At 40.1% G+C, this 25786-nt stretch overlaps 1 protein-coding gene across 1 annotated transcript in view; it reads left to right on the plus strand.

The window, feature by feature from the left end:
• Nucleotides 1–25786, plus strand: part of MYO3B (myosin IIIB) — a 207224-nt gene that overhangs the window by 137503 nt on the left and 43935 nt on the right. The window contains exons 24-26 of the mRNA XM_018554563.1: nucleotides 20470–20549; nucleotides 22117–22194; nucleotides 23906–24111. Of these exons, the coding sequence (XP_018410065.1) occupies nucleotides 20470–20549; nucleotides 22117–22194; nucleotides 23906–24111 (364 nt within the window). The remainder of the gene's footprint in view (nucleotides 1–20469; nucleotides 20550–22116; nucleotides 22195–23905; nucleotides 24112–25786) is intronic.

Genomic DNA, 25786 nt, shown 5'->3' on the forward strand with positions numbered 1-25786 from the left:
GGGGGGTTAGCAGGAGTCAGTGACAGCATCCCTGGTTGCTAAGGGCTCTTAGCAACCGGTGATGCTCTGTTTGGCGTCCCGCCCAGCTCACTGACATCAATGGTTGCCTAGTGCTGAGCAGGACACTCTGGCTGGCATCCCGCAGAGCTCCTGGCAACCAGAGACGTCAGTGAGCTGGGCGGGAGAGCAACTGACAGCGCATCTGCCACTGTCCTAACTTCCCCCTTAAGATGACAAGTGAGCCAGTGAATGAGCCTGCCAGCACCACAATTCTGTTGCAGTGATCATGTGCTAACAAGGAACATGCTTATAGGAGGGAGAGAGCAGAGTGGCAGAGAGATGAGCCCATCAGTCTGCTGTTTCTTTTGTCATTGTCCAGTCACAGGCTGGCATAGGGATGGTCTTGTCTGAATGCAGTAGAATAAACCTCAGGTCTCCTGCCAGACTGGGCTGTGCTGAGTAAATCTTAAAGGCTGGATAAACAGAAATACAAATACTTCAGAAGGTAAACCAGCTTCCTTATAATTTATGGGGGGAATTTATCATAACTGGAGCAGACAAAATCTGGAGCAGTTGCCTACGGCAACCAATCAGCTTCTCTCTTCAGTCTTTTCAGTTAAGCTTTGAAAATGAAAGGTGGATGCTGATTGGTTGCCACGCACAGCTGCTCCAGATTTTGTCTGCTCCAGTTTTGATAAATTCCCCTCTATGTATTTTTATGTACATCTCTGTATTTAGCTGTTTGCCTGCAGTACTTCATGAATATTTGGCACCCTGTGAACCTAAGTATAAAAAAATACTGATGTAAGGAATATCTAAATGTCTTGGTATGACCTTGCCTTTATGGAAGCTATGTGTGTGTTTGACCTTAGACAGGCTTGGAAATTGGGCTGTGATCGGTATAACCCTACACTCTGGTCCAAATGTTGCTAAACTGGAAATATTGGAAAGGCCATTGTTCTTCCTTCTACAAGTGACAACATTGTCAGATTGTTTCCAAATATCTGATCTCACTCTTCTTAGGTGTATATACACTGTATACCCTCCTCATAACAGTTATATAGTTATATGACTCACCTATTGCTGATGATCAAGGCTGTCTCAATGACCTTGTGCAGAATAATTCAGTGACATTCTTATTACAAGCAGTCTGTAGCTGGTGTCACATTTAAATTACAATATAATACAAATAAATTCATTTCTTCAGAGAGGATTAACATTTTCTAGAGGAAGCAGAGCAGCACAGTTGAATAACACCTACTGAATAGAAATTTAAAAAAAAAAGAAACTTAACATAGCAAAGGTAAAAGGTTTTACACTCTCAGCACCCACCAAATATCCAATATATTTTAATAAAAGGAATTTTCAAATGAGAAGTTCATGGCAAGTTTGTAGACTGTGCATGCATTAAAGGCCCACTATAGTGAAAGAGATTGCATTCTGGAAACTGTATGGGGTTAATACGTCTAACCAGGGGCGTAACTACAAATCATGGGGCCCCAAAGCTTTGTTATAGGATTCCAGAATTTGTAGTTATGCCCCTGGTTGACTCTCTTTGTAGCGGCTGACAGTGTCAACTGTTACAGTATGTGTCATTGATCTTAACATGAAGTATGCATCAAGGACAGGCAGCAGGAGAGCTGTCGGCATACTCAGTACAGTACTAGGGGCAGTTCTGGGGGTACACGTTATAGTAGCACTAATAATAACCAGAATGATATTTTATATTATGATAAAATGATCAATGCTCTTGCACACACTTACTCTTCAACCCTAATACAAACTTTAAACTCTAGCTTAATTAAAGGAGAACTATGAGATGAGTGATTTCCACTCACCTCATAGTTCTAAGCCGACCTGTGACAATGAGACTGTCACAGGTCGGCTCAGTAGATCGGAAGGTGAGGGAACATATACCGAGTTCCCTCACCTCTCGATCCTGTCACGGCTCTCTGCCGTGACAGGGGAGGGGCTGGATTCCCCTCTCCCCGCTCCGATCTGCCAGCGCTGACTGGCGGAACGGACGGGGGAGGGGGCGGGTACAGCTGGCTCTGCCTCTAGATAGGCAGAGCCAGCTGTCACTCACGCAGCTGGGCGGATCCCGTCATCTACGTCGGGATCCGCTCCAGGTGCGGTGTCTCAGTATACCGCGAGCTGTAGCTCACGGTATACAGAGCTTATGGTAACGGGAGGACGCTAGTTTGTGTCCTTCCGTTACCCTAAGGAGAACTATGGGGAAAAACACTGACCCCATAGTTCTCCTTTAAAACTTTTTTTATTGAACTAGAAATCTCAGCCCTCCTATAAGGTTTTAACAGAGGAGACACTCTGAACTTTGTGAATGCATTAGGCATATGGGGTTCATGTCAGTCTGTAGTAGGCGTTTAGAAGGTAATAATTAGGGATGCACCGATATATTGGCTGCCGAAACATATCGGCTGAAAGTGCCATTTTTCTGCCGATACATCGGTGCATCCGTGCTTTCTTTCCTCCCCGCTGGGCGCTGCTCTGTGTCCCAGCTGGGACGAGAGAAACTGTGACACCCGGCCAAGTGCTGCGGGACGAGAGCGATGTGAGCGGCTGGCGTCAATTATGAATTAATGGGAGTGATCTACATCACCTCCTGTTCATTCATAGTTGTGGTTATAGTAATCATACTCTGTCTTCATGTTATCAATGAACAGGAACACTCAGAGGATTCCTGTTCATTGATAATAGGGGATAGAGAAAAAGAGATTGAGGATTGCGTCCTCAATCTCTTTTTCTATTTTAAAAGGGAAATATCAGGGGTCTGTTTAGATCCCTAATATTTCCCCGTAGCTCCTACAAGTAAAGTAAAAAATAAAAATATTTAATAAAAAATGTATTACTAAATAAAAATAAATATAAAACAAATAAATAAAAATAAAACATTGGAAACATTTGAAAAAATGAAAATAAAAAACATTTTCGGTATCGGTTTCGGTCTGACAATTTTTTTAATTTCGGTTTCGGTTTTAAAATATCCATTTCGATGCACCTCTAGTAATAATACTACACTTCTAAGACTGCTAACAAAACGCTTTTTACTGCATAGTGGGGGGTCTGTGACTAGACGACCCTGAGGTCTGACTTCAGTCCTCCTATACTGTAAACCTTACAGTTTACATAACCTTTATTTATTTTATTTTTATTTTTTTTAAAAGGAAAAAAAAAATTCTGTACCTGCTTAAAAAATTTGTCAGCTGGAGTAAGACTATATTTTGTGTGTCCCTACTTAAAGTCCATTTAAAACTACCATGACCTTCTAAGACTAATTTGTCCATAGGTTGACAAAGCTGCTGTGCAATTTCACTGCAGAGCAAACAACTTTGTCACTGTTAAAGGAAATAGAAAAGTGACAGATACTCCTGGCAGAATCAAAAGGTAATAAAACTATGTTACAGGGGCGACCCAGATAAACAAAAACTGCTGATAAGACTGCGTCATATATGTCTTTTTTTATTTTTGCCATAATTTTACTTTAACCTCTTGCCGTCCGCCCGTAGTAAAAAAACGGACGGACGGCACTGCAGCATCTGCGGGTTGCCGTCTCCAGACGGCAATTTTTTTCTGCTCGCGCGCGCCCCCTAGCGGGCACGCACGGGCAGAAAAGACCCGCTAAATGCACACACCCGTTACCGGGTGTTTCACATATAGGCGATCGGCGGGTCCATAGCCCGCCGATCGCCTATATGTGCTCGTTCGCGGCACCCCCCCCACCAGGGTTGTTATCCCCCTATATAATAGCAATACCAATAAGTGCAAAAAAAATAAATATAAATAAAAAAAAATAAAAGTAACACATAAAAAAGTAAAATAAAATAAAAGTCACATATAAAAAAAGGGGAAAAAACCCCCCCAAAATGTTTAACTCCCCCACCCCCACGTTTACGCGCCTATAAACGTAAATACGCGTCCGGTGCCCCAGCGCGCAAAAATTACAATTGCGCTACACATGTTACATATCGCCGCGAACGTCGCAGTGAGAGCAATCATTTTAGGGCCATCAATCACTGATAACACTAAACTGATGAGCGGTAACAGCTTTTAAAGCGTCGCCTATGGCCAATTTTGGGTATTATCGTTTTTTGAGGTTTCGCGCGCGCACGCAATTTTAAGGCTTGACATGTTTAGTGTCTTTTTACCCGACGTGACCCCATCTTTTATATTTTACCAAAAAATTGGGTAATAATAAATGTTTTATCATTTAATATAGGGGAAACTGTTTTTTTTTTTAAATTTCGGTAATTTTTCCTTAATATAGTAAAAAAATAAAACCCCCAGTGGTGAATAAATACCACCAAAAGAAAGCTCTATCTGTCCCCAAAAAAGGGTATAAAATTCATTTCAGTACAGCGCTGCATGACGGAATAAATGTCAGTCAAAGTACCGCAGCGCTGAATACTGAAAAATGGCCTGGATGGGAAGGGGGTTTAACACCGCGGATGTCAACTGGTTAATTTGTCCTTTTCTCCCTTCTTATATCCAATCAGAAATATTTTTTTAAACTCAGATTGCATGCTTATAAAGTAAATGTATGCAAACACATCCAAAAAGAGGATAGCACCCTTCTCAACTTAGAACCATAAATCAGAAATAATGTACACATTACTCAAAATCACAACTCCCAATATGCACTTAAAATATTTTTTTCTTTATTAGGTCTTTACATTCCCTAAATGAAAGCGGCATATAAAAGTGTAATTATAAATCAGCATAGCTAAACCTTATAACACTAAGCAAGGGTTAACTGTCCGCTTATGTCCAAGAGACTGGTGTAAAGCAGTTCTATCTACCTGATCCCTGCTCCCGCCTGCTTTAACCCCAGCGTCCGCAGCCTCTTACCCCGTGTGGATTGGTGGTCGGTGGCCCGTTGACATCATTGTATCTATTGCAGGGTCCATAGCCCTGCGTTATTTGTGAGGATGCTGAGGGACAGTCCACAAGCCAGATATAGGCTTCAAGTAAGTTGCATAATGAATTTTGTTAGCTATGCCCAGATTATTATACTACCCATTCTACAATGCCCTGTAACATGTACACAACTCCATAGGAACGTATTGCACCACTTGTTGCAGTTGTAATTCACTGTAGTTTAAAAGCTAAGACCTCCAAAAAGGGACAAAGGGATCAAACGAACCATATATCAGCAACAAAAAATGTCCTTCCAAAAACTATTGTTCATGTAAAATAAAGACTATTATTTATATATACAAAGAAAACGATATTGCACTGCGGTTGAATCCCCACATAACAATAAAAACTCTAAAAATGCACATCTTCTGCTAGCAAGAAATGGCCGTCCAGGTAAGGAAAATATTTATCTTCACTAGCTGGATATACTGAATATTGACCTAGATCTACATTAGAGATTCACTATATACACTATATTGCCAAAAGTATTGGGACACCCCTCCAAATCATTGGATTCAGGTGTTCCAATCACCTCCATGGCCACAGGTGTATAAAATCAAGCACCTCGGCATGCAGACGCTTCTACAAACATTTGTGAAAGAATGTGTCACTTTCAGGAGCTCAGTGAATTCCAGCGTGGTACCGTGATAGGTTGCCACCTGTGCAATAATCCCATACGTGACATTTCCTTGCTACTAAATATTCCACGGTAAACTGTTAGTGGTATTATAACAAAGTGGAAGCAACTGGGAACAACAGCAACTCAGCCAGAAGTGGTAGGCCACGTAAAATGACAGGGCGGGGTCAGTGCATGCTGAAACACACAGTGCACAGAAGTCGGCAACTGTCTGCAGAGTCAATAGCTACAGACCTCCAAACTTCGTGTGGCCTTCAGATTGGCACAACAACAGTGTGCAGAGAGCTTCATGGAATGGGTTTCCACGGCTGAGCAGCTGCATCCAAGCCTTACATCACCAAGTGCAATGCAAAGCGTCGGATTAGGTGGTGTAAAGCACGCCGCCACTAGACTCTAGAGAAGCGGTGACGTGTTCTCTGGAGTGACGAATCACGCTTCTCTGTCTGGCAATCCGATAGACATGTCTGGGTTTGGCGGTTACCAGGAGAACGGTACTTGCCTGACTGCATTGTGCCAAGTGTAAAGTTTGGTGGAGGGGGGATTATCGTGTGGGGTTGTTTTTCAGGGGTTGGGCCTGGCCCCTTAGTTCCAGTGAAGGGAACTCTTAAGGCATCAGCATACCAAGACATTTTGGACAATTTCATGCTCCCAACTTTGTGGGAACAGTTTGGGGATGGTTTGGGGATGGCAGGTGTCACAATTCTTTTGGCAATATAGTTTACGTATACTATATATATACAGTATATACACAAATGTATTATTATAAGTATTTAGTTTGGTGTTTTAAAAAAAAAAGTGATGGTGAACCTAACCCCAATGAAGCAATGGTGAACAACATCAGAAATCTGTGGTAGACCACTGAGCACTATAAGAAGATGATGAATTCAGAGTATGTTTTTAAGATAGAAAATAAATCAAATCTATGCACTAAAGTTCATAATGAGGTATTATTGCACTATGCCAGCTACTAGTGTCCTTCTTCCACATTCAGGTAATCCACCCTACAACACACAGCCACTAGTGTCAATAAACATATGAGCAGCATTGGTATTGTATTGCAACCAAATATCAATTGAATCAATTAAAGCTGAACTCCAGACAATTAAACATACAGCTAAAATATATATAGCGGTGCAGGTCGTGTGCCTATGACTGGACAGTGAACAGAGAAGCAGCAGACTGATGATCTCTCTCCTATCAACATGTTCCTTATTAGCACACTAGCACACATTAGCACACTGTAGAATCTATGCACTCTGTGCCTCTAGTCTTGGGATAGACTGATATCCAAATTATTCTAGTGAGGTAGTGTAGTCATTACTAAGCTGCATAAAGTGATCAGCTTCTTGCTAAGCACAAGATGGCAGCTAAAGGGAAATAACTGATTTCAAACTTATTTAAACAGATCCCGCCAGATCCCCTGTTTGCAGCTGTGTTAAGGTACCCTTCAAAGTATCCATTTCCCAGCAAATGATCTCTTTAAGTTTTTGCACTAAGTCATCATGTTTCCCAACAGTTGGCCCCAACTCTCTCAGCTCCACTTAGCTGAACTTCCTGTTGAGTACGAGTTCACAAGTGACAGCAGAGTCTGCAGCAGTTTACCAGCTTGGAGAAGGAGAAGGAAGGGAGCAGAGAAATGTCTTGCCCTGCTTTGCCTGCATGTTTGTGGCTTACTAGCACACACAAGGGTGGCTCCGCAGGACCCTGCAAGGGAAAGGAGACACCCTAAAACGGGATATCAGGACCAGTGCTCAGGTGGCCAGTTGATTCTGCGGGAAACAAAAATCTTTAAAAATCAAGGAGCAGCACCCATTGTAAGTCATTTGATCAACACTTGAAATAGCTTAGAAATGTTTGACTTTACTGTCACTTTAAAGAGGGGACACATAGCACTATGTGTCCCCAGTTATTTACAAACACTGGAGTGATCAGACGTTTGCTCCGGTGTTTGTCCTTCTCAAACGGAGGACCGGTAAATATCAATATTTACCGATCCCCCGCTCTGCCACGCACAGAGCCGCTGTCATCCTGAAACTGACAGGATGACAGGGGCTCCGATCTCCTACCTGCTCGGCCATCCTGACAGCTGCGGGCGCGGCTTCTCTCCCCCTCACCGCTCCGCCATCCTGACAGCAGGCAGCGCTGTGCGGGCCACATTACAAGGTCCGGCGGGCCGGATTCGGCCCGCGGGCCTTGTGTTTGCCACCCCTGCTTTAAAGTCACTTCCCTATATAATTAGTGATCTTTTGCAATAAATGCTTCAAATGTCCACATATCATTAAACCGTTCGCTTAGTATTATTTTAGCCTGCATTGTAACCCAAATGTGGGAGTCTTTACAAAGAATATACGTGAGAAAATATTTTCTTGGAGGCATATTCACTTATTTTTAAAGTAGTATTAAACTCTCACACTTTTTCTCAATAATAATTCCAGATCTAACAAATATACATTGCCCAGCAAAGTATTTCTTTACATTGTTGATAAAGTTCTTACAGTCAACATGTTTCCAAACAGCTCTATCTCTCTCACCTTCGGCTTCTCTGAACTTCCTGTCCAGTACAAGATCGCCAGGGACAGAGCAGTCTACAGTAGCTGTCCATCTACTAGCTTAGAGAAGGGAGGGAGGAGGAGCAGGGAGCTGGGGAGCGGCTTGCCTTGCTGTATCTGTGTGTTTGTGGAGACACACAGCTTACTTGCACACCTACTCTGCGACCGGGGCACACAAAATGACAAAAAGTAACGTGCAAAAAATGGTGTCTGTGCGTTAACAGGGACGCACTAGAGGCGCAGGTTCTAAGAAGGGCCAGGTGTTCGACAGAGCCTCTAATGGTGAGGATGATTGGCTGCTGGACACCTTCCAGGTTGCGGCCCTCTAGCATGCCCACACAGACATAAAGATTAGTGGCAGCACCGAGGTGCTGGATGCATCAGCAGACAGGGTTGAAGCATATACACAGCCACACGAGTAGGCACAGGTGCAAGGACTCACTTGAAGAAGCTGATGATCAATCCAATGCAGGACGTACAGGATCTCGCTGTGAGGAAGAGGGAATCCAGACTCACAGGAGACAAGGTAGGTGGTGGGCAACCGCAGGGATTACAGAGGCAAGAAATAAACAGGAAGTCCGACTGGGTGAAAAGACACGTTGCTCGAACGGCACGGAACAAGTGAGCTGGACTTTTAATGGAGAGGTTCAGAGTGGATTGGCAGGAAGCCAAGCAGCTCAGACAGGAGGTAAAACCCGGCGCCGGATCCGGCGCCAGAAGTGTGACACACACAAAGGTGGCTCCATAGGACCCTGCAAGGGAAAGGTACTAGTAATTTAATCAGCATCTAAATTGCTTAAAAACCTTTTGACTTTAATATCACTTTAATAAGTTAAAAGAAAAGATATAAGCTATTTTGTAAACACACAGTTCAGGCTCCTACAAGTCAATTTGTTGGTCGGCTCTACATTATGGGATGGGATGGCATGCTGCTGATATGGTCCGTTATGGTTCTAACTATACAGCCTTGATTTTAGTTTACAATATTTTTCACAAGTACAGATCTGCTTTAAGACACATGGGCTGGCCATAGTAAAATGTTCAGCATATTTTTATCTGCAGACTTTACCAAGCAGAATGGATAAAAGCGAGCGTGTGGGGTCACTTTGCCAGTTGTTGTTGCCAAGCACTAGTGATGATCATGTAGAGCTATGGAACATTGCTTTTCATGCTCACATTCTCCACTCTTCTTATACTATCGGCCGTAAAATAACACCCTGCCGTCTGACCATCTGCAACTCTTTTAATTTGTGGGAATTTAACCAAGTGGCAAAATGAGCCAGGGATGAACACAGCACACAGCAGAAGTGCCGCTCTCATTTTCAAATGATATCAAAACACAGGAACACAAATACGCATAAATGTGTCTATATGGAAGATGAGAAAAACTGCACGTTTCAATGTAAACACAACAAAGCTGTATTAAGATAACAGGAACTGTCATCATAAGCCATGTACAGTATTTTAGATGTACTGGTGCCTTGTATATCAGTCTTTGATCTGACACATACATTTTGTATTTCTTTTTTGCATGTTATTTTTCTTAAATGTATCAATTAAATTACAAGCATTTTGATACTTTTTGGTTTGTAGATGAATGATGCAAGAAGAACCCTGTCAAAAACAGAACCAGAATTGTTTTCACAAAAGAAACCCACAACAGCTAACAATGCATTCAGTTTAAATGGAAACTAAACAAATGTAACATCTACTGCTGTGGTGTCCAAAATGTGGCCTCAGTTCAGGTCTGAAACACAGCGGACCACTCTAAGTCCCAACGGTTCTGGCAGACCTCCATGTTAGAACCTCAGACTTTCAGCCACAGTCCAGCACTAAGCCCAGTAGCTGAAATGATCCTTCAGTTTGCTGAACTGCAATAGAACACTATGCAGCAGCACAGCAGAACACAATGCGTTTGTGTTGTGTGTAAAGGGAAAGTGCACCGGAACTTCCTGTCACTTCAACATGGAAATTTAGATAGCAGAAGAGCTGCTCCAGATATTCCTTGCCTATCCCTAATAACAGCGAGCAATAGATCACTATTATAAGTGATTTGCTAAAAGGAATACGAAGAGTAGGTTCCACCTTAAGGTATGCACTTACCGAAAGGGGAGGGGCTTTTAAGAAATACTATAAACTCTCTAAATGCATAAAAATATGAATTCATTTATTACATAATTAGAAATAAATAAAGTTAAAAAGTAGTTGGTCTATTTTACATGCAGTATAAATGTCACATCAAGTCAACAATTGTTATTAAAATAGGACATAAAGATGACTCATTCAGATAAAACCCGACATGTTTCGCCCCACTGGGCTTCTTCAGGGGAAATTATATATCCTAAATGAGAGAGAACCCATGTGAGGCAAATTAGAGACTGCATTCTTACATAAAACGAACATATATATACACACATTGTGATATCATGGGTATTGGCAAGCTTACATGGAGGAGTCAAAGAGGACCGTCAGTCGACATCACTACATGAGAAATGGAGGGAGCCGAGTGTTTCAGGTAGGTTTTCCCTCTATTCAAATAAAAGTAGTCACGCATGGGAGTCGTGTCAGGAGAGCAAAGCAGCAACAACAATCGAGGGCAACAGAAAGGGAGATTTGTATTGAACAGGCACAATTGGGCATTCATGAGTTAGTGATTTAATGGAAATGATAAGTGACTAAATTGTGCATAGTGATATAAGTAGCATATTAATTGTATTTATATAATATTCAAAGTAATAAGTAGTGACAATGAATATTATAAGTGATTTGTTGCTGCTGGGGTGCAAAAGGGGGAAAAAAGGTTAAAAAAAAAAAAAAGGAAATTGCTTAAATATAATAAATGATTAATATTCAAATAAAAAAATACCCTGTCCCCTTTAATTCCCACATCCCAACAAATACATCAGATACTCTGGATAATATTTGCGTGCACTGCCTGTGCATCAAATGCTTACGCCAGTGAGTGTAGTGCTTTCTGGTTGTATTAATGATCTTCTGTCAAACCCAACTTGTCTTACTTTAACCTTACATTAAAAAGTCACATAAACATTATTCTTTAACACAAGTGGGAAAAGCTCTCCTAAATGTCTTTATTGTTCATTGAGGATTGTAGAATAGTCTATGACATGTGGGTTATACTGCTGCATACAGGAGGTTTGGACTCTTGCAAAACAGGTTAAGCCACTCCCCGTATAACCCCATCTCTACCTGTCATCTCCTAGAAGGTTGGACACCTTTTCCTTAGCTCTGCTGTGGAAAACTCGAATTTATTTTTTTCTATCATTTACTTTTTTCTCCTCAATCATGTAACTTCAATCAAGATAATAAAAATGTGCTGCTTGAGCTAGTCTCTTTATAGCAGCTATCTGGTTTGACATAACCTCAGGTTTTGCTTTGAAAGCCATGCTTGGACCCCACTGAACCAAAATTGAGGGGATAACCTAGGATGTGACCCGCAGCCTCTGAGCAAAATTGAGGGGATAACCTAGGATGTGACCCGCAGCCTCTGAGCAAAATTGAGGGGATAACCTAGGATGTGACCCGCAGCCTCTGAGCAAAATTGAGGGGATAACCTAGGATGTGACCCGCAGCCTCTGAGCTCTGGACACTTTTCAGACCTTACTCATTCTCTGAAAACTCGCATTGAGAGTGAGCTTATGGTAAGTAATCTTTAGATTTTAAGCTCTGCCAGTAACTCTTATCAGACTCAGTTTCCGTTAGCCCCAGAACATTGTCTTTTAGTATTGAGCAGTGGCACAACTGCTGATGTGACTCTAAAAGCTTACTATGTGGAAAAGCCCTTTGAGCTGAGCAGTCTCCAAGCAACATTCTTCCCTGTGAAGATCGTGGTGTGGGGCATGTCTGCCGCTCCTCCTCGCTTCAGTTTAATAATTCTCCCTGTCTCCCTGTGACAATCGTGGATGGTGTGGGCTGGTCTGGAGTTGATGGCCACCGCCGCCCCCGTGAACTGGATCAGTCAGTGAGAGCAGCGTAATGGCGGGGAGGAGAAGCAGCGTGCATGGCGCTGCGAGCAGGGCAGAGCAACTAATCGACTGCCAACTAATCGATAATGGAAAACGTTGACAACGTTTTCCATCATTAATTGTGATCGACTTAGTCGATTTGTTGTTGCAGCCCTAACATGCTCATTGTGAATCATGCTGCCAATTGGACTCTGCATGCTTCCTTTTCGTGAAGTCAAGGGTTTGGTATACCAGGCTTAGGTCTTCACATCAATATATTTTATTTTAGTTGACCAACCTAACTGCTCATCATGTTAATTTGCTGTTTGGTTAGTATTTTTCCACTTGTAATTCCTTTAAAGTTGATGATTGGTTCTCCTCCACATTGTGAGCAGAGGCTCTTTGCTCCTTCAAGTACCAGTTTCCTCTTTGAGTTTGTCAATTTGGATCTGTAATACTAGGTTCAGTGTCCTTATCCATATTTGGTAAAGTGTTCTTCATCAAGCCTCCGTTCAAGTGTTGGTGCTAGTTAAATTCCACATCTGTTGCTTTCCCAAATGGCTTGCCCACAGTTGTACTGGCTTGCCCACAGTTGTTTTTGGATGTCTCATATGTCACAGATTATTCTACAATCTTGCGTCCCTCAATGGTTGATAAAGAAAACAAGATTTTTGTACTTAACAGTAAAACTTTTTTCTTGGAGTCCATTGAGGGACACAGATCCTGCCCCTCTGTGTTATTGGCCTTATGTACTGCTAGCTCACAAAACTGAGCCATGGCAGGGTTATGCAGGGTTGACTTAAACCCTCAGATTTTTTAACATAAAACAATACTGTAATGTGTGCCTTACTGTAATCCATGGTTGTTTCCCTTCTCTTTGTTGCTCTTCCTTTTAAATCTGTATCTGTTCTCATGCTGGGCAGAACTTCTGTTTTGCAGCAGACTGCCTTGTCTCAGGAATGGATACATGGTGTCTGTGTGTACGTTTGTAACCTGAGCCAGCACTACAGGAAGAGGCCCTGAGCTGCAAAGGGAAGTTCTCCCCAAGCATGAAAAGACATGAGGATTGAAAAGGAAGAGCAGCAAAGAGAAGGGAAACAACCATGGATTACAGTAAGGCACACATTACAGTATTGTTTTATGTTAAAAAATCTGAGGGTTTAATGTCACTTCAACAGCCTTTGGCTTTGCCAATATCCAAAAGTCCAATAGGTAGCAGTATAACGCACATTCCATATAATATTTTACAATTCACTGTGTTATAGTAAGTTTCAAAATCTAATTTTACACTTTAACCAATCAGCCAAAGTTAGTCACATACCCAATCAGGAAAAGAGCTGGGGGAGAGAACTCCTCAAAAAAACAATATTGTATTAAAGACACTGGTTTGTCTAAAATAAAGGTAGAATGTTTTTGTTTTATTAGCCCATTAATGGCATCCTAATAAATAGTTAAAGGGTTATTAAACCCTCAGTTAGCAAGCAGTAGGTATATGGAAAAAAACCTTTAAAAAAAATAAAAGTTTTACAACAGGTTAAAACTTACCTGTGTCTTCGCCGCACGCTCACGTCCGAAAAGCTGAAAAATCTCGGGCGGCCGCAAAGGATCTTGGGGCGGCGTCTGCGCAGCTCAGATTTTCAGCCGGGAGACGAGGAGAGACACAAGGTAAGTCTATGGACAGCGTGTCACTTTAAGCCCCCGTATTTACTGAGTTGACTACTTCTCCCCCTAGATGATAAAAGTTTCTTAATTCCTCTGGTTCTAACATCTAGTGTAATATCAACTTTGGAGTCTAGTGAGGATCTTGTAATCTGCAATGCATAGTTTCCTGGCATCTGCAATGAAATATACTAGTCTTTTCTGCTTACATACTACATTTGGGTCCTACCAGAATTAGTCAAAAGTTTTCAGATTTTGTAGATAGCTTCCAGCATGAACGCCATGCATTACAAATGTTTTATCTCTCAAAGTTACATATCTTCAGAAAGAGATTCTCTTGCATTTCTACACTCTGCTGCTGACCGCCATGCAGATACTCCCTAGAAATGAGAAAAATCATTAGCTGTTTGCTGTTGGGTATCAGACACAGTGAGCTGGAAAAATCGCTTTTTAGACAGAAAAGCTTTGTGTATGTTGGGGAATCCAGTCACACAGAATGCTCTGCTGAAGACTTTATATACTGTACATTTAACCCATTGGATGCAGGTTGTGATTTATGTACTATTTTTTGCAGGTTCTATTATTTGTTTTACAGTATGACTGACAAGCATAGATAACTCAAGTCACATTCCGGCCAGAGCAACACTTTTATAAATTTAGGGTTTTTTGGTGTATATGTTAAGCTCGTCACATACTTATGGGTAGCCCCCTTACCTAGGATATTGCATTCTGTCAGTGGCGGGTGTGCCACTGTCAGTATACTTGCACATTGACATCAGCTGGTTGGTTGCAATTACTATTCAGCTGAGAATTTTTTAACCTGCTCCTTTGACAAAATTTAGTTGAAAAAAGGAATTTGTTAAACAGAAGGGTGTCGGCGGGTCCACTCACTGGTTGAATTTCAGTCAAGTCAGCAAGTCTTGTCCGCAATTCGATTAGTTTTAATGCAACAACTAACTGTTAGGAACATTGTGAGCAGAAATTAGAAACTCTTTATCACTTCATGTTAAATGAGCACACATCTTTGCTATGGATATGTGTTAAATAAGCAGCTAGGTTTGGTGAGACTAAGGGCCATGTCAGACTGGCAATTTATTTGCAGAATTCTATTTCTATTGTAAGCAATTTCTTGCTCACTACATTTTATTTTCTTCTATGGATTTGCTAGCTTGGTAATTTTACAGTGATTTGTTGCTCAGTCACTCAGTGATTGGGTTTGTACATTGTTTTTTGTTGGCATCAAGTTTGCAGGGACAGTCGCTCTGCATTCCCCTCTATGGCTTCGCTACAAATTGCTGAAGGCAAGAAATTTGTAGCAGAAAATGCCAATGTAATATTGTAGCATGAGTTTGACCTGAAGCTGCGAAAAATCGCTTCTTAGTGACCATATTTATTACGTTGCTAGATACAAATCGCTGTTAATCCCCGGCATTAGCGATTTGGAGTGACAAGGAATCGCCGCTACAAAATTGCCTGTCTGACATGGCACTTAATTAAGGATATAGTGCATCTGGTGATTCTCCAACTGTCAATTTGCAAAATAAAAGCTTCTAAATAAAATGAATGTAAACTATATATGTGTTGGAGGGGCTTTTTCACATTATATACATTTTCTATTTTATGTTTTGACTAGCTATTTTCAAAAATTGTTGGATTGTGTGAGCATATACTATAGGCTCTGTTTACACAATGTCTGTAACTAGGACTGCTTTAGGTGTAGGAGAGTCCAGCAGGGGGCCTGGCCAAATGACAGTGGAGGAGGGGTTAACTACAAGAGCTACATCTAATCATTAGACATGTAACCTGTGGTAAAATTCGGTTCGGATATTTCGTTATTTCGTGATTTGGGATTCGGTTTGGGTTTCGGATTTGGACGAAATCCAAATTTTATTCGTTTTGGATGAGTTTACATACGAATATTCGCTGCAACTACCACAGAAAACCATATACAGATATTAATAATAAAGCTGAATCTCCTATACCCGAATGGCATCCGGGATCCAAATTTCCGAATTGCATTTGGGAGCTCCCGAATGCCATTCGGGTCTGGGAGCCATATACATATATATCTAAATCTGAGGCTCCCAGACCTGAATGGCATTCGTGTGCTCCCGAATGCAATTCAGAAATTGGGATCCCAAATGCCATTCGGGTCTAGGAGCCTCAGCTTTAGTAATATATGTATATACTGTACACAGCTCCCATGTTGCCGTAAAGACAATTTCGTGTTCAGACCCATTCGTATACATTAAACCAAAAAACACATCTGATTGGCCAGAAAAGTCACATGTCCGATTCAGTTTTGTTTTTGACGGAAATTCGGACGCATCCGAAATTCGTATTCGGACACATTCAAGTGGCATTGGGATCAGAAATTTCGGAACATTTGTCCCAATTTCGATTCGGAACTAAACGAACCGTACATGTCTTCTAATAATGATTACATACTCAGTCAATAGCTGCATGTCATTGCTCACTGTGGGCTCTCTGATGGTGGCAATAGTGCACCATGCCTCAGTAATATGTGTTGAAACATCCAGTTGCGGGCTACATCTGAAGCCTGTTTGACATGGTGACAAGGCAGGAAGAGAACTGTGAGACAAGGACAGAGAGTTGTCATCCTATAACAGGAAGTGGCCGAACAAGCAACTCAATGGCAGGATCAGCAGGTATTATTTTAATGCAGCAGATTTTTTTAAAAAACAAAAAACTGCAAAATGACTTTTGAAGTTACATGAGCATGTTAAAGCTTATATGAGATTTTAGCGATTGGGTTTACATATACTTTAACCTTAAGGGTGATCACACTTTTGGAATTCCCTGCCAAAGCAGATGGTAATAGTCAACAGCATTAGGGAACGGAAATATGGACTGCATGTCTTTCTTACCAGAAAGGACTTCTTTAGCTATAATTGCCATGGTTAATTAATGTGATAATTGATCACTGAATTCTAGATTTCCCCCATTGTGAGGATAAATTGGTAGCTGCTTCACTAGGGTTTTCCTTTGCCTTACTGTGAACTCAGTACTACAACAGTAGTAGAATCACAAGAGGTTGAACTTGATTCTTTTCATTTTTGTCAACCTTACTTACTGTGTTTGTAACAGCTGTTATATAACCTACACAATTAGGCACTCATTTAATGGTTCTTTGCACGTGTCTAAATATTCAGCGTTGCAGAGTATTAACATACTCCATTTAAATAAATTCATATATAATCTGAGGTCTGTTATGGCAAGGTGTGCAGTACATCTGCATAATTCTATTGTTTATTCATGTTTTAAATCCTTTTGAAACGTGTTAAAGTGCTTCCTATTCATTATAAAAATCCTGCCACCCAAGAATTAGGACTTTGATGTCACCAATCCTGCTTCAAAGGCTTCTCACAATGCTATTAATCACAGCGTAGCCTCTGAAGCTATAGCCAGGGAAAACATTTGGACATCTTGTGTTAAACTTCTTACAAACTTTAGAATATACTTGGATATCTAACAGATGAATTCAGCACAATACTTCCTCTTCAGGGTAAGGTCACTCATATTTCTGTAAATAGTTATTTTACAAGGAGATTCATCATGATACGGCCAGGCTGGGGGTGGAACTGAAATTAGTGGAAGACAACGCAGACACTGTGCTCTATTTAAAGAAGAACTCCAGACACATCTAAACATTTCAGTTCAGTCTAAAAAGTAAAGTAAACCTGTCATGACATTCACCCTCTTAAACTGATAGCATGACAAACAGGCATTGGAAGGTGCTTAACTGTACCTTTTGAGAGTCCCAAATTCTGGGACCCACTGTAACTTTATGCAAATATTAACTTCAACTCCAGAATCTAAGCATAGGCCCTCCATTTCCTGTACTTCTCCATTGGTCCATAATTATGATGGGCGTCCTCACTGATCAAAAGTGGCTGAGGGATCCTAGGAAGACAGACATGCATAATAGAACACTCTGGGATTCAAGGGTCCTGGGGTGCTCCAGAAGATATCTTGAAAGTACATATCGTGGTGTGTTCTCAAGGAGACCTGTAGCCCTTCAAGTTTAAAAACTTAAATGTCACAACAGGTGATATAGACTTCAGAATTTAGACTTATAAATCATAGAGACATTTATACAATTCAAAGATAAATTACTACTGGTTTTGGAATGTAGTGTTACAGGCTGCTGGCTAATGCAGCAATATGTACTCTGGGGCTGGACTAAAGGTTAGGTTGTTTTTGTCTATATTAAAAATGGACCATTCAAATAATTTGATATTAAAATTTCCATAAATGGACGCAATTAAGTTGTTTTTTTTCTATGTTTGGATTTAGTTTATTCTAAATATTAAGACTTTGCATTTGCATAAGCAGCATTTTTTCAGCTCCTATTATTAATCGTCTTCTGTAAACATGCTATTACATATGGTGTTGGTTGGTCTCAGACCAATGAGCATCAGTTTACTTCAGTGCCAAAATACTTGCAAACGTAGAAACACATATGGTCTATTTTACCTTTCTGATTTTTTTTCACATAAAAGAACATTCAGTAACTTTGTGACTTTGCATTGCTTAGGAATGCCAATTTGTTGTAATCTACAGAAAACAATCAGATGTCATCATTAACTGTTCTGATTACACTAAACCTAAAAGGTAATATCTAAATGGTTACAACATGTTTCTGCACACCCAGGGTTGTCCCGATCCTTTTTGCCGCCTGAGGCAGATAGGTGTGCAGGAGTAACGCCGCTGCTCTGGCCCGTCCAACTCTTGGCGATCAATAATGTCACTGGTTGTCGAGAGCTGGGCTGGGCAGGGCACTGGCCAGAGCATCCAAGGTTGCTAAGAGCTGGGTGGGGAGATGTGTATGGCCCTTACACATCTCCCTGCTAGGCTCGCAGCAACCTGGGACACTCTGGCTGGAAAGGGGAAAAACATTGCGCAGCAGAGTGACCATGCCGCTCTGCCTACACCCCCCCCCCCCCTTCCTGTGACCCTAAGAGATGCCACCTCATTATAGGGATGGCCCTGTGTACATCTTTGTACCATGTTACAAAATAAGACCCATTACATGCACAGCTAATTTTTTCCATTAGAGGTCAATTTAGGAAACATGTTATGTTATAGTGTTGTATAACCATTTAGGCTCAGTGAGCTTTCTCCAGTGTCTCAGGATAGACATAGAATGTTGACAATAACTTCAGTACAGGTCTTGCCCATGCGTGTCTTTTGTTACTTGTGTAATGATCTACTACCACAGAGTGCGGGACAAATGTTTATAATATTGACTTTTGTTTCTATCATATTCTATAGATTACAACTGCAGAACACTGCTTAGACCATATCTTTGCTTTGGGCCTTAGTAACCTCAAAGAGTACATAGATTCTATTCAGTGGATCATGTTTGCAATACAATATGCAAAAAAGCCTGGGTAGGCTCCTTGGGCTCTACTCGGACTCGAGAGATATTGACCACCTCAGTACATTCTTACACAGCCGGCATTGTCTATTTCCCTCATTTGGACTCTTTTCTCCCTCTTACTCTTATATTTCTGTCTTCTCTTATCTTGTACCTTGCTTTAGACTACCTCTCTAAACTCTTTCCCTACTTACCCCACCTTGACCTACCTACCTGCTTTCCTTCAGATCGCTCAGTGACACTCTATCCCCCAAGTATATAGAGGGTGTGTGTTCCTCAATGACATTCACGCAGGATATATGTAAAGTGCTTTATTGTTCTACATGATCTTCACCAGCCTGACCATAATTGCTTATTTGCTACATTGTAAACCTTATTGTATGTCATGATGTGATCCTGCCTTTCTCAATGCTTTCCCTCTGCTCTGCATTATGAAAACCTTAATAAACATTTACTGCTTAAAAAAATTATTTGCAAAAAAAAGCCTGATGTATGAAAAGTCTAATAAAGTATTTTTTTTTTTAAATTGTGTTGCCAAAAGCATCCAGATTCCCTGATTAATCTTTAAAACAGAGCTGCAAAAATGACCGTTGGAAGCTAATTGTCTACTTTGGACAAGAAGAATTTTTACAAACTTTACATTTTACATACATCAGATCCTTTGCACCCTCCCTGTGATATATTGTATAACCAAACTTTGCCTGTACCAAAATATGAGTTTTTGAAACAATAAGGAATACACAAAATCATAAACTATAGTTAATTCTTTACTGCCCATGCTTGTAAATATAAGGCTGTGAGAAATAGCACCGGAGTAAGTTGTAGCACCTATTACTTAGTATGTACCTAGTAAGGGTGCAAACTTTGACCACACAAAACCTGGAAACAATTGAAACTGTGGTTGGCAAATTACTCTGGGCTGTTCAGTTCTATTGTTTTTCTCAAGTTAAAACTGATAGAAAGTTTACAAATTGCTGCACAATTGCCACATGTATGGCCAGCATAAGAGTTCAGCACTCTTTCTTTATGTTGTTGTGTTCCTAGGTCTAATTCTTTACAAGGGCACTAACTGCATGGAGTTTGTATGTTCTTCCCATGTTTGTAAAGGTTTCTTCAAAGCGTTCCTGTTTCCTCCTACAACACCAAAAAGTATATCAGTAGCCTAATTGTTTTTTTACCCAAAATAGTCCTTAATGCATGTATTTTTACAGGGGTAACTGCAATGGGAGACATTAGATTGCAAGTTCCTATGGGTGCAAAGTGCTGCACTATTTCTGGGACCAAATAAATGAATAGAATAAATAAATCATCTTTTTTTTTCTGCAGGTAACTTGGCTCAATCAAGAGCACGGGTGACAGCAGCTTCGAGATCCCTACCACCTCAATTAAATGCTGGGCGTATTAAGGTCAATATAAGTGTTATTAATATGATTATACAGGATTTATATAGCGAAAACAGTTTGTGCAGCGCTTTACAATATAAAGAAGACATTACAATCACAATACAGTTCAAGAGGGCTTACAATCTAAAAGGGAGGGGCAAGTGATACATGAGGAGGTAGCTGTGTGGGGATGAATTGTTTGAGAACGTGATGGTTGAGTAGTTAGGTTGAGGTGGGATAGGCTTCCCTGAAGAGATGAGTCTTAAAGGAGAACTATGGGGTTATGGCTTTTCCCTGTAGTTCTAAATTAATTGTTTCTAGGCCGTTCTGGTGGGGTATACTTGTGTATAGGGAAGTGACATCAATCGTGGCCATGATTGTGTCCTCCTTCAAATCTAATCCATTAATAATATTGAGCACATCTCTGCTATCCTTGATATAAGCCTCAGTTTTGCATACCAAAGGTTGCAAAAAGTGATCAATGTATTCACCTAGTCTAGCCGTTAAAGAGCCTATGCCACTGATAATTGGTCTCCCCGGGGGTTTTTGTTTGTCTTTATGAATCTTTGGTAGAAAGTATATTACCGGTGTTCTACATGTTGATGGTATGAGATAGTTTCTTTCTTTCTTGGTTAATAACTCCTTTCTATATCCTCTGTTAATAAGTAATACTAACTCTTTTTTATATTCATATACTGGGTTCTTTTTTAGTAATTTGTATGTATCTTTAGTTTGTAAAATATTTAACATTTCCTCCTCATAAAATTCTCTACTCAGCACAACTACCCCCCCTCCCTTGTCCGCTGGTCTAATCACAATGTCCTTTCTATCCTCCAGGGATTTTATACCTGTATTAATATGCATTTTGTTTTTCATATGTTTAAATTCCAAGGATCTCAAATCCTCCTCCACTAAATGTTTAAAGACTTTTCACAACTACTAGTAACTACTAGTAACTACTACTAGAAAACTCCTTTAATGAAATTGTGGGGGGCCAGCTTACTCTTTGAACCTGATCTGAAGTTGTCTTGACTTTCTTTGGAGCACAAGTTGATGTAGCTCCTGTCTCCTAAACCCACTGGTCTCAATTGTTGTAAGATCATTAAACCTGAAGATTTGGAGACATGAATGATGAAGAAAATATATAATATAGAGTGTTAACCTTATTTTTTGAAAGAAAGACTAATCTTTAACAGTATATAATGTGTGGTATTTAACTACACATAATCTACATTCAGTTACTGATTTATAGAGATGATGACAGCAGGACAAGGCAGTATGGCAATATAGGAGATGACAGAAACATCCACTTGTGCATGTCTAGCTGTAGCTCATTAGAAATACATTTTACATTCTATTTCATACTGCTGAAATTCTTTCTGTGAGTGTAATAGATTTCTTAAAGTCCTACTTCTTATAATGCTTATGCATTGTGCTTTATTAAACTTTTTGAACCAGGAAGTTTTGGATTCTATAGACCACAGATAGATAGACTTCACATGTATTTGCTCTAAGTGTTAGATCGGGAAAGTCAAACCTAGCTATAATATTTGAGCACATTATATAAATATGTATTTATATTTGAATTTAGGTAGACACTATGGAAATGATGAGACATCCAGAAGAAACAACCAATATGAAAAGGCAAACAGTGGCTTCATATTTTAGGGTAAGCTTATGTCCTGCTGATGTGTATCTAATCTCAAATGGTCAAACCAAATGTATATTTTTTTTATTTTTCATGCACTTTAATGAAAAAATTGAGTTTGTTAATAACAGGCTAATTGGAATTCTTGTAAATTGTTTTATTAAAATGAAAGGTGAAACCTGATTGGTTGCTTTTAGTAACCATTCCAATTCTGTACCTCTTTTCACCAGTTGTTATGAATCAGCCCAAGAGCAAAATAAACACATGGAAATTATGCAAACTATAATTTTAACAATTTTAAAAACACAATTGCATTTTAAAATGTGCCAACACAAACTGTACCTATCTGCCATTTACCGTAAACGCTGACTCGAGTATAAGCCGAGGGGGGCACTTTTCACCCAAAAAAATGGGCTGAAAATCTCGGCTTATACTCGAGTATATACGGTATGTTTTTCACAGGTATATTCAGTAGTAAATGTTTGCAGTCCCATTTGTATTAGACAATGTAAGCCTTGCATTAGTTAAACCATTTGTAAAGATGTCACACAGGCATACGTAAATCAATTTAGCCTAAACATGCAATTTCAGATGGAGGAAAAATTGCATTGCTTTAATTTAGTTAATTAAACTCCCTAGAGCTTTGGAAATAACATTTATATTATGTGACACTAATTTATTTGAGAAGGATACTGGTTTTATGTATTAGGATTGTTTAAAAGTAGCATTGTGTCACAGACATTAAAATGTCAATAAATATATTTACACACTGCCTTTGTTTTATTCTGCTCTATGAATAGTTTATGCCCAAATTTGTACTTGTTATAAAGTTACACAATTAAAGTAGCTGAACTGAATGGCATCACTTTGTATAATAAACAATAGTCATGTTTTATAAATATAATGCTGTTTTCACATTCTTTGTTGCATATCAGCACTGTTGTTCTGCAGTCTCCCTGCAGCTGCATTCTGTCCACATGAACGCATGCACTCTAGTGATAACTGCATGTCTTTTTTAGGGTCTTCCACACCATTTTGCATGTCCTAACACAGGTGCATTGAGCTGAGTTTGCAACATGCATTGTAATCTGCATTTTTTTTTAACATTCCCTGTGAGGTCATATCCTTCTTATTCTTTTCATATGCTTTTTTTTGCGTGTTGCATTGCACAAATGCCCGGTTGCGCACTTTGATGCGCGTTGTAATGCTGTAAGCTGAAAAAAATAGAGCATGCTTTACTTTTTTTAGCACATCTCTACGCAACACAGCGCACTGGTGTGAACTGACCTCATTGAATTTCTTTATTTTTTAAGTGCTATGTGGGGTGCATATGGTGTGGAATTAGTGGTTTTCTTGTGGTGACAACAGTGGTACATGCCTGTGTAAGGTTGGCAAACTTGGCCACTTGTAGTCTCCATGGAAAGAGCATTTGACAGAGTGACAATGCAAGAGAACAACTGGGAGACAGTGACAGAATGTTTTCACCCAATAACATGAAGTGCACAAGGATCTTTATGGTAGAATCACCAAGTTATCTTTTAATGAAATCTGCATAATGAAATATCTTTAAAATAATTTTTTGAAATGACATTAATATGGTAATGATTATGTAACATTTTAGCAATTGGGTTTACATAGAAAAGATGGCACTAAATTGGGTGGGTTCACATATACATTACAATCTTATCATTTTACTTATGTATTCCAATGTTTTGGGCTTGTTTTTGTTTAGTACTCCTTAATGGATCTTTTGTCAAAAATGGTGGTTGGACAGCCCCACTTTGTGCGCTGCATCAAACCGAATGATGATCGAGAAGCGATGAAGTTCTCAAGGGATCGAGTGCTTATGCAACTGCGTTATACAGGCATTCTGGAGACTGTTAACATCCGGAGACAAGGATATTCTCACCGCATTTTATTTGAAGAGTTTTTAAAAAGGTACAAGTCTAGTACATAAAGTAAGAATCTGCAACACATAGACGTGTAGAACTGTAATAATATAATGAAGATATTCTACTACTACTAATATACTGCTGAACCTCTACTTGATAATAGACATTTGATTAAAGCATAGCTTTGTGTCATTTTGTGTTGTACTATCATTACATTCTACATGTACTGTATGTACATAAGAACACATGTTAGCAGCTTCATATTATCAGAAACAAGGCTGTAGCAAACAGCCAAGAAGAAATGCATGGTGGTTGGATATGTCTTTGTTCTTTTTTTTATGTGTATTTGGTCACTATTATTATTCAGGATTTCCATAGCCCAAAATTTGCGCAGTGCTTTATAAAATAAAGGGATACAGTACAGTTACAATACAGTTTCAATAAAGGAGGGTTTGGAGGGCCCTGCTCGTGAGGGCTTACAATCTAGTAGGAGGGACAAGTGATAGAAAAGGTAATAATTGTGTGGTATGATTTAATGGAAGACGTGAAAGGACGGTTATTTGTGTACTATTGCTTTTATCTTTTTTGCCCACTCTGTTTCTTCTTTTCTTTTTACCAAACCTTTGCATTTTTGCTGACAAAACCTCAGTTTTACCCATCCCTAGCAGACAATTGGATATCAGTTTATTGTAGTGAAATGAGAGGTTACTGTATATTATTATTACATAGTATTTATATAGCGCCAACAGTTTGTGCAGCGCTTTACAATATAAGGAAGACATTACCGTTACAATACAATTCAAGACAAGATGGTAAGGAGGGCCCTGCCCCTGAGGGCTTACAATCTAAAAGAGGAGGGGGAAATGATACATGAGGTAGCTGTGGGAATGAATTATGTGAGAATGTGAAGGTTCAGTGGTTAGGTTGAGGTGGGATAGGCTTCCCTGAAGAGATGAGTCTTTAGGGAACGCCTAAAGGCAGTCAAGGTGGGAGATAGACGGACAGGTTGGGGTAAGGAGTTCCAGAGGATGGGAGAGACTCTAGAGAAGTCCTGGAGGCGAGTATGGGAGGAGTGGACAAGGGAGCTGGAAAGCAGGAGGTCAATGAATGAGCGGAGGGGACGGTTAGGGTGATACTTTGAGACAAGGTCTGAGATATATCCGGGGGCGGAGTTGTGGATGGCTTTATATGTGACTGTTAATATTTTGAATTTTATCCTCTGGGCGAGTGGAAGCCAGTGGAGGGATTGGCAGAGGGGGGATGCAGACACTGAGCGGTTGGTAAGGTGAATGAGTCTGGCAGCTGCATTCATGATAGACTGAAGGGGGGAATATCCTGTGTAGTGGAAGGCCAATGACATATTGGCCTAAGTTCATATATATATTGACATAAGTTCACTGAGTTGGACACATTTTGGTGGACTATTCAAGACTGTAGTCTGTATAGTATTAGGTCACTGTGTGTTAAATATCAATGCTACCAAGCAGATTTAAAACTACCTTATTGCTAAATAAGGGTTTATTTCAATTTACATAGCTCAAGGGGTGGATACAGATTAGTGAAAGTAGCCAGAAAATTACTGAATAATTTGTGCATCTGGTATGTCCACTTATTTCACTACTGTTGGAACAGTAATGCTAGTAGTAGTAGTCAGATTTAACTGGACTTGTTCTTTCATTTTAAAGACATTTCCCTGCTATCCAATCAGCTTTTTCAGCATT

Source organism: Nanorana parkeri, unplaced genomic scaffold (genome assembly GCF_000935625.1).
Source record: "Nanorana parkeri isolate BGI_ZX_2015 unplaced genomic scaffold, ASM93562v1 scaffold165, whole genome shotgun sequence".
NCBI classification, from domain to species: domain Eukaryota; kingdom Metazoa; phylum Chordata; class Amphibia; order Anura; family Dicroglossidae; genus Nanorana; species Nanorana parkeri.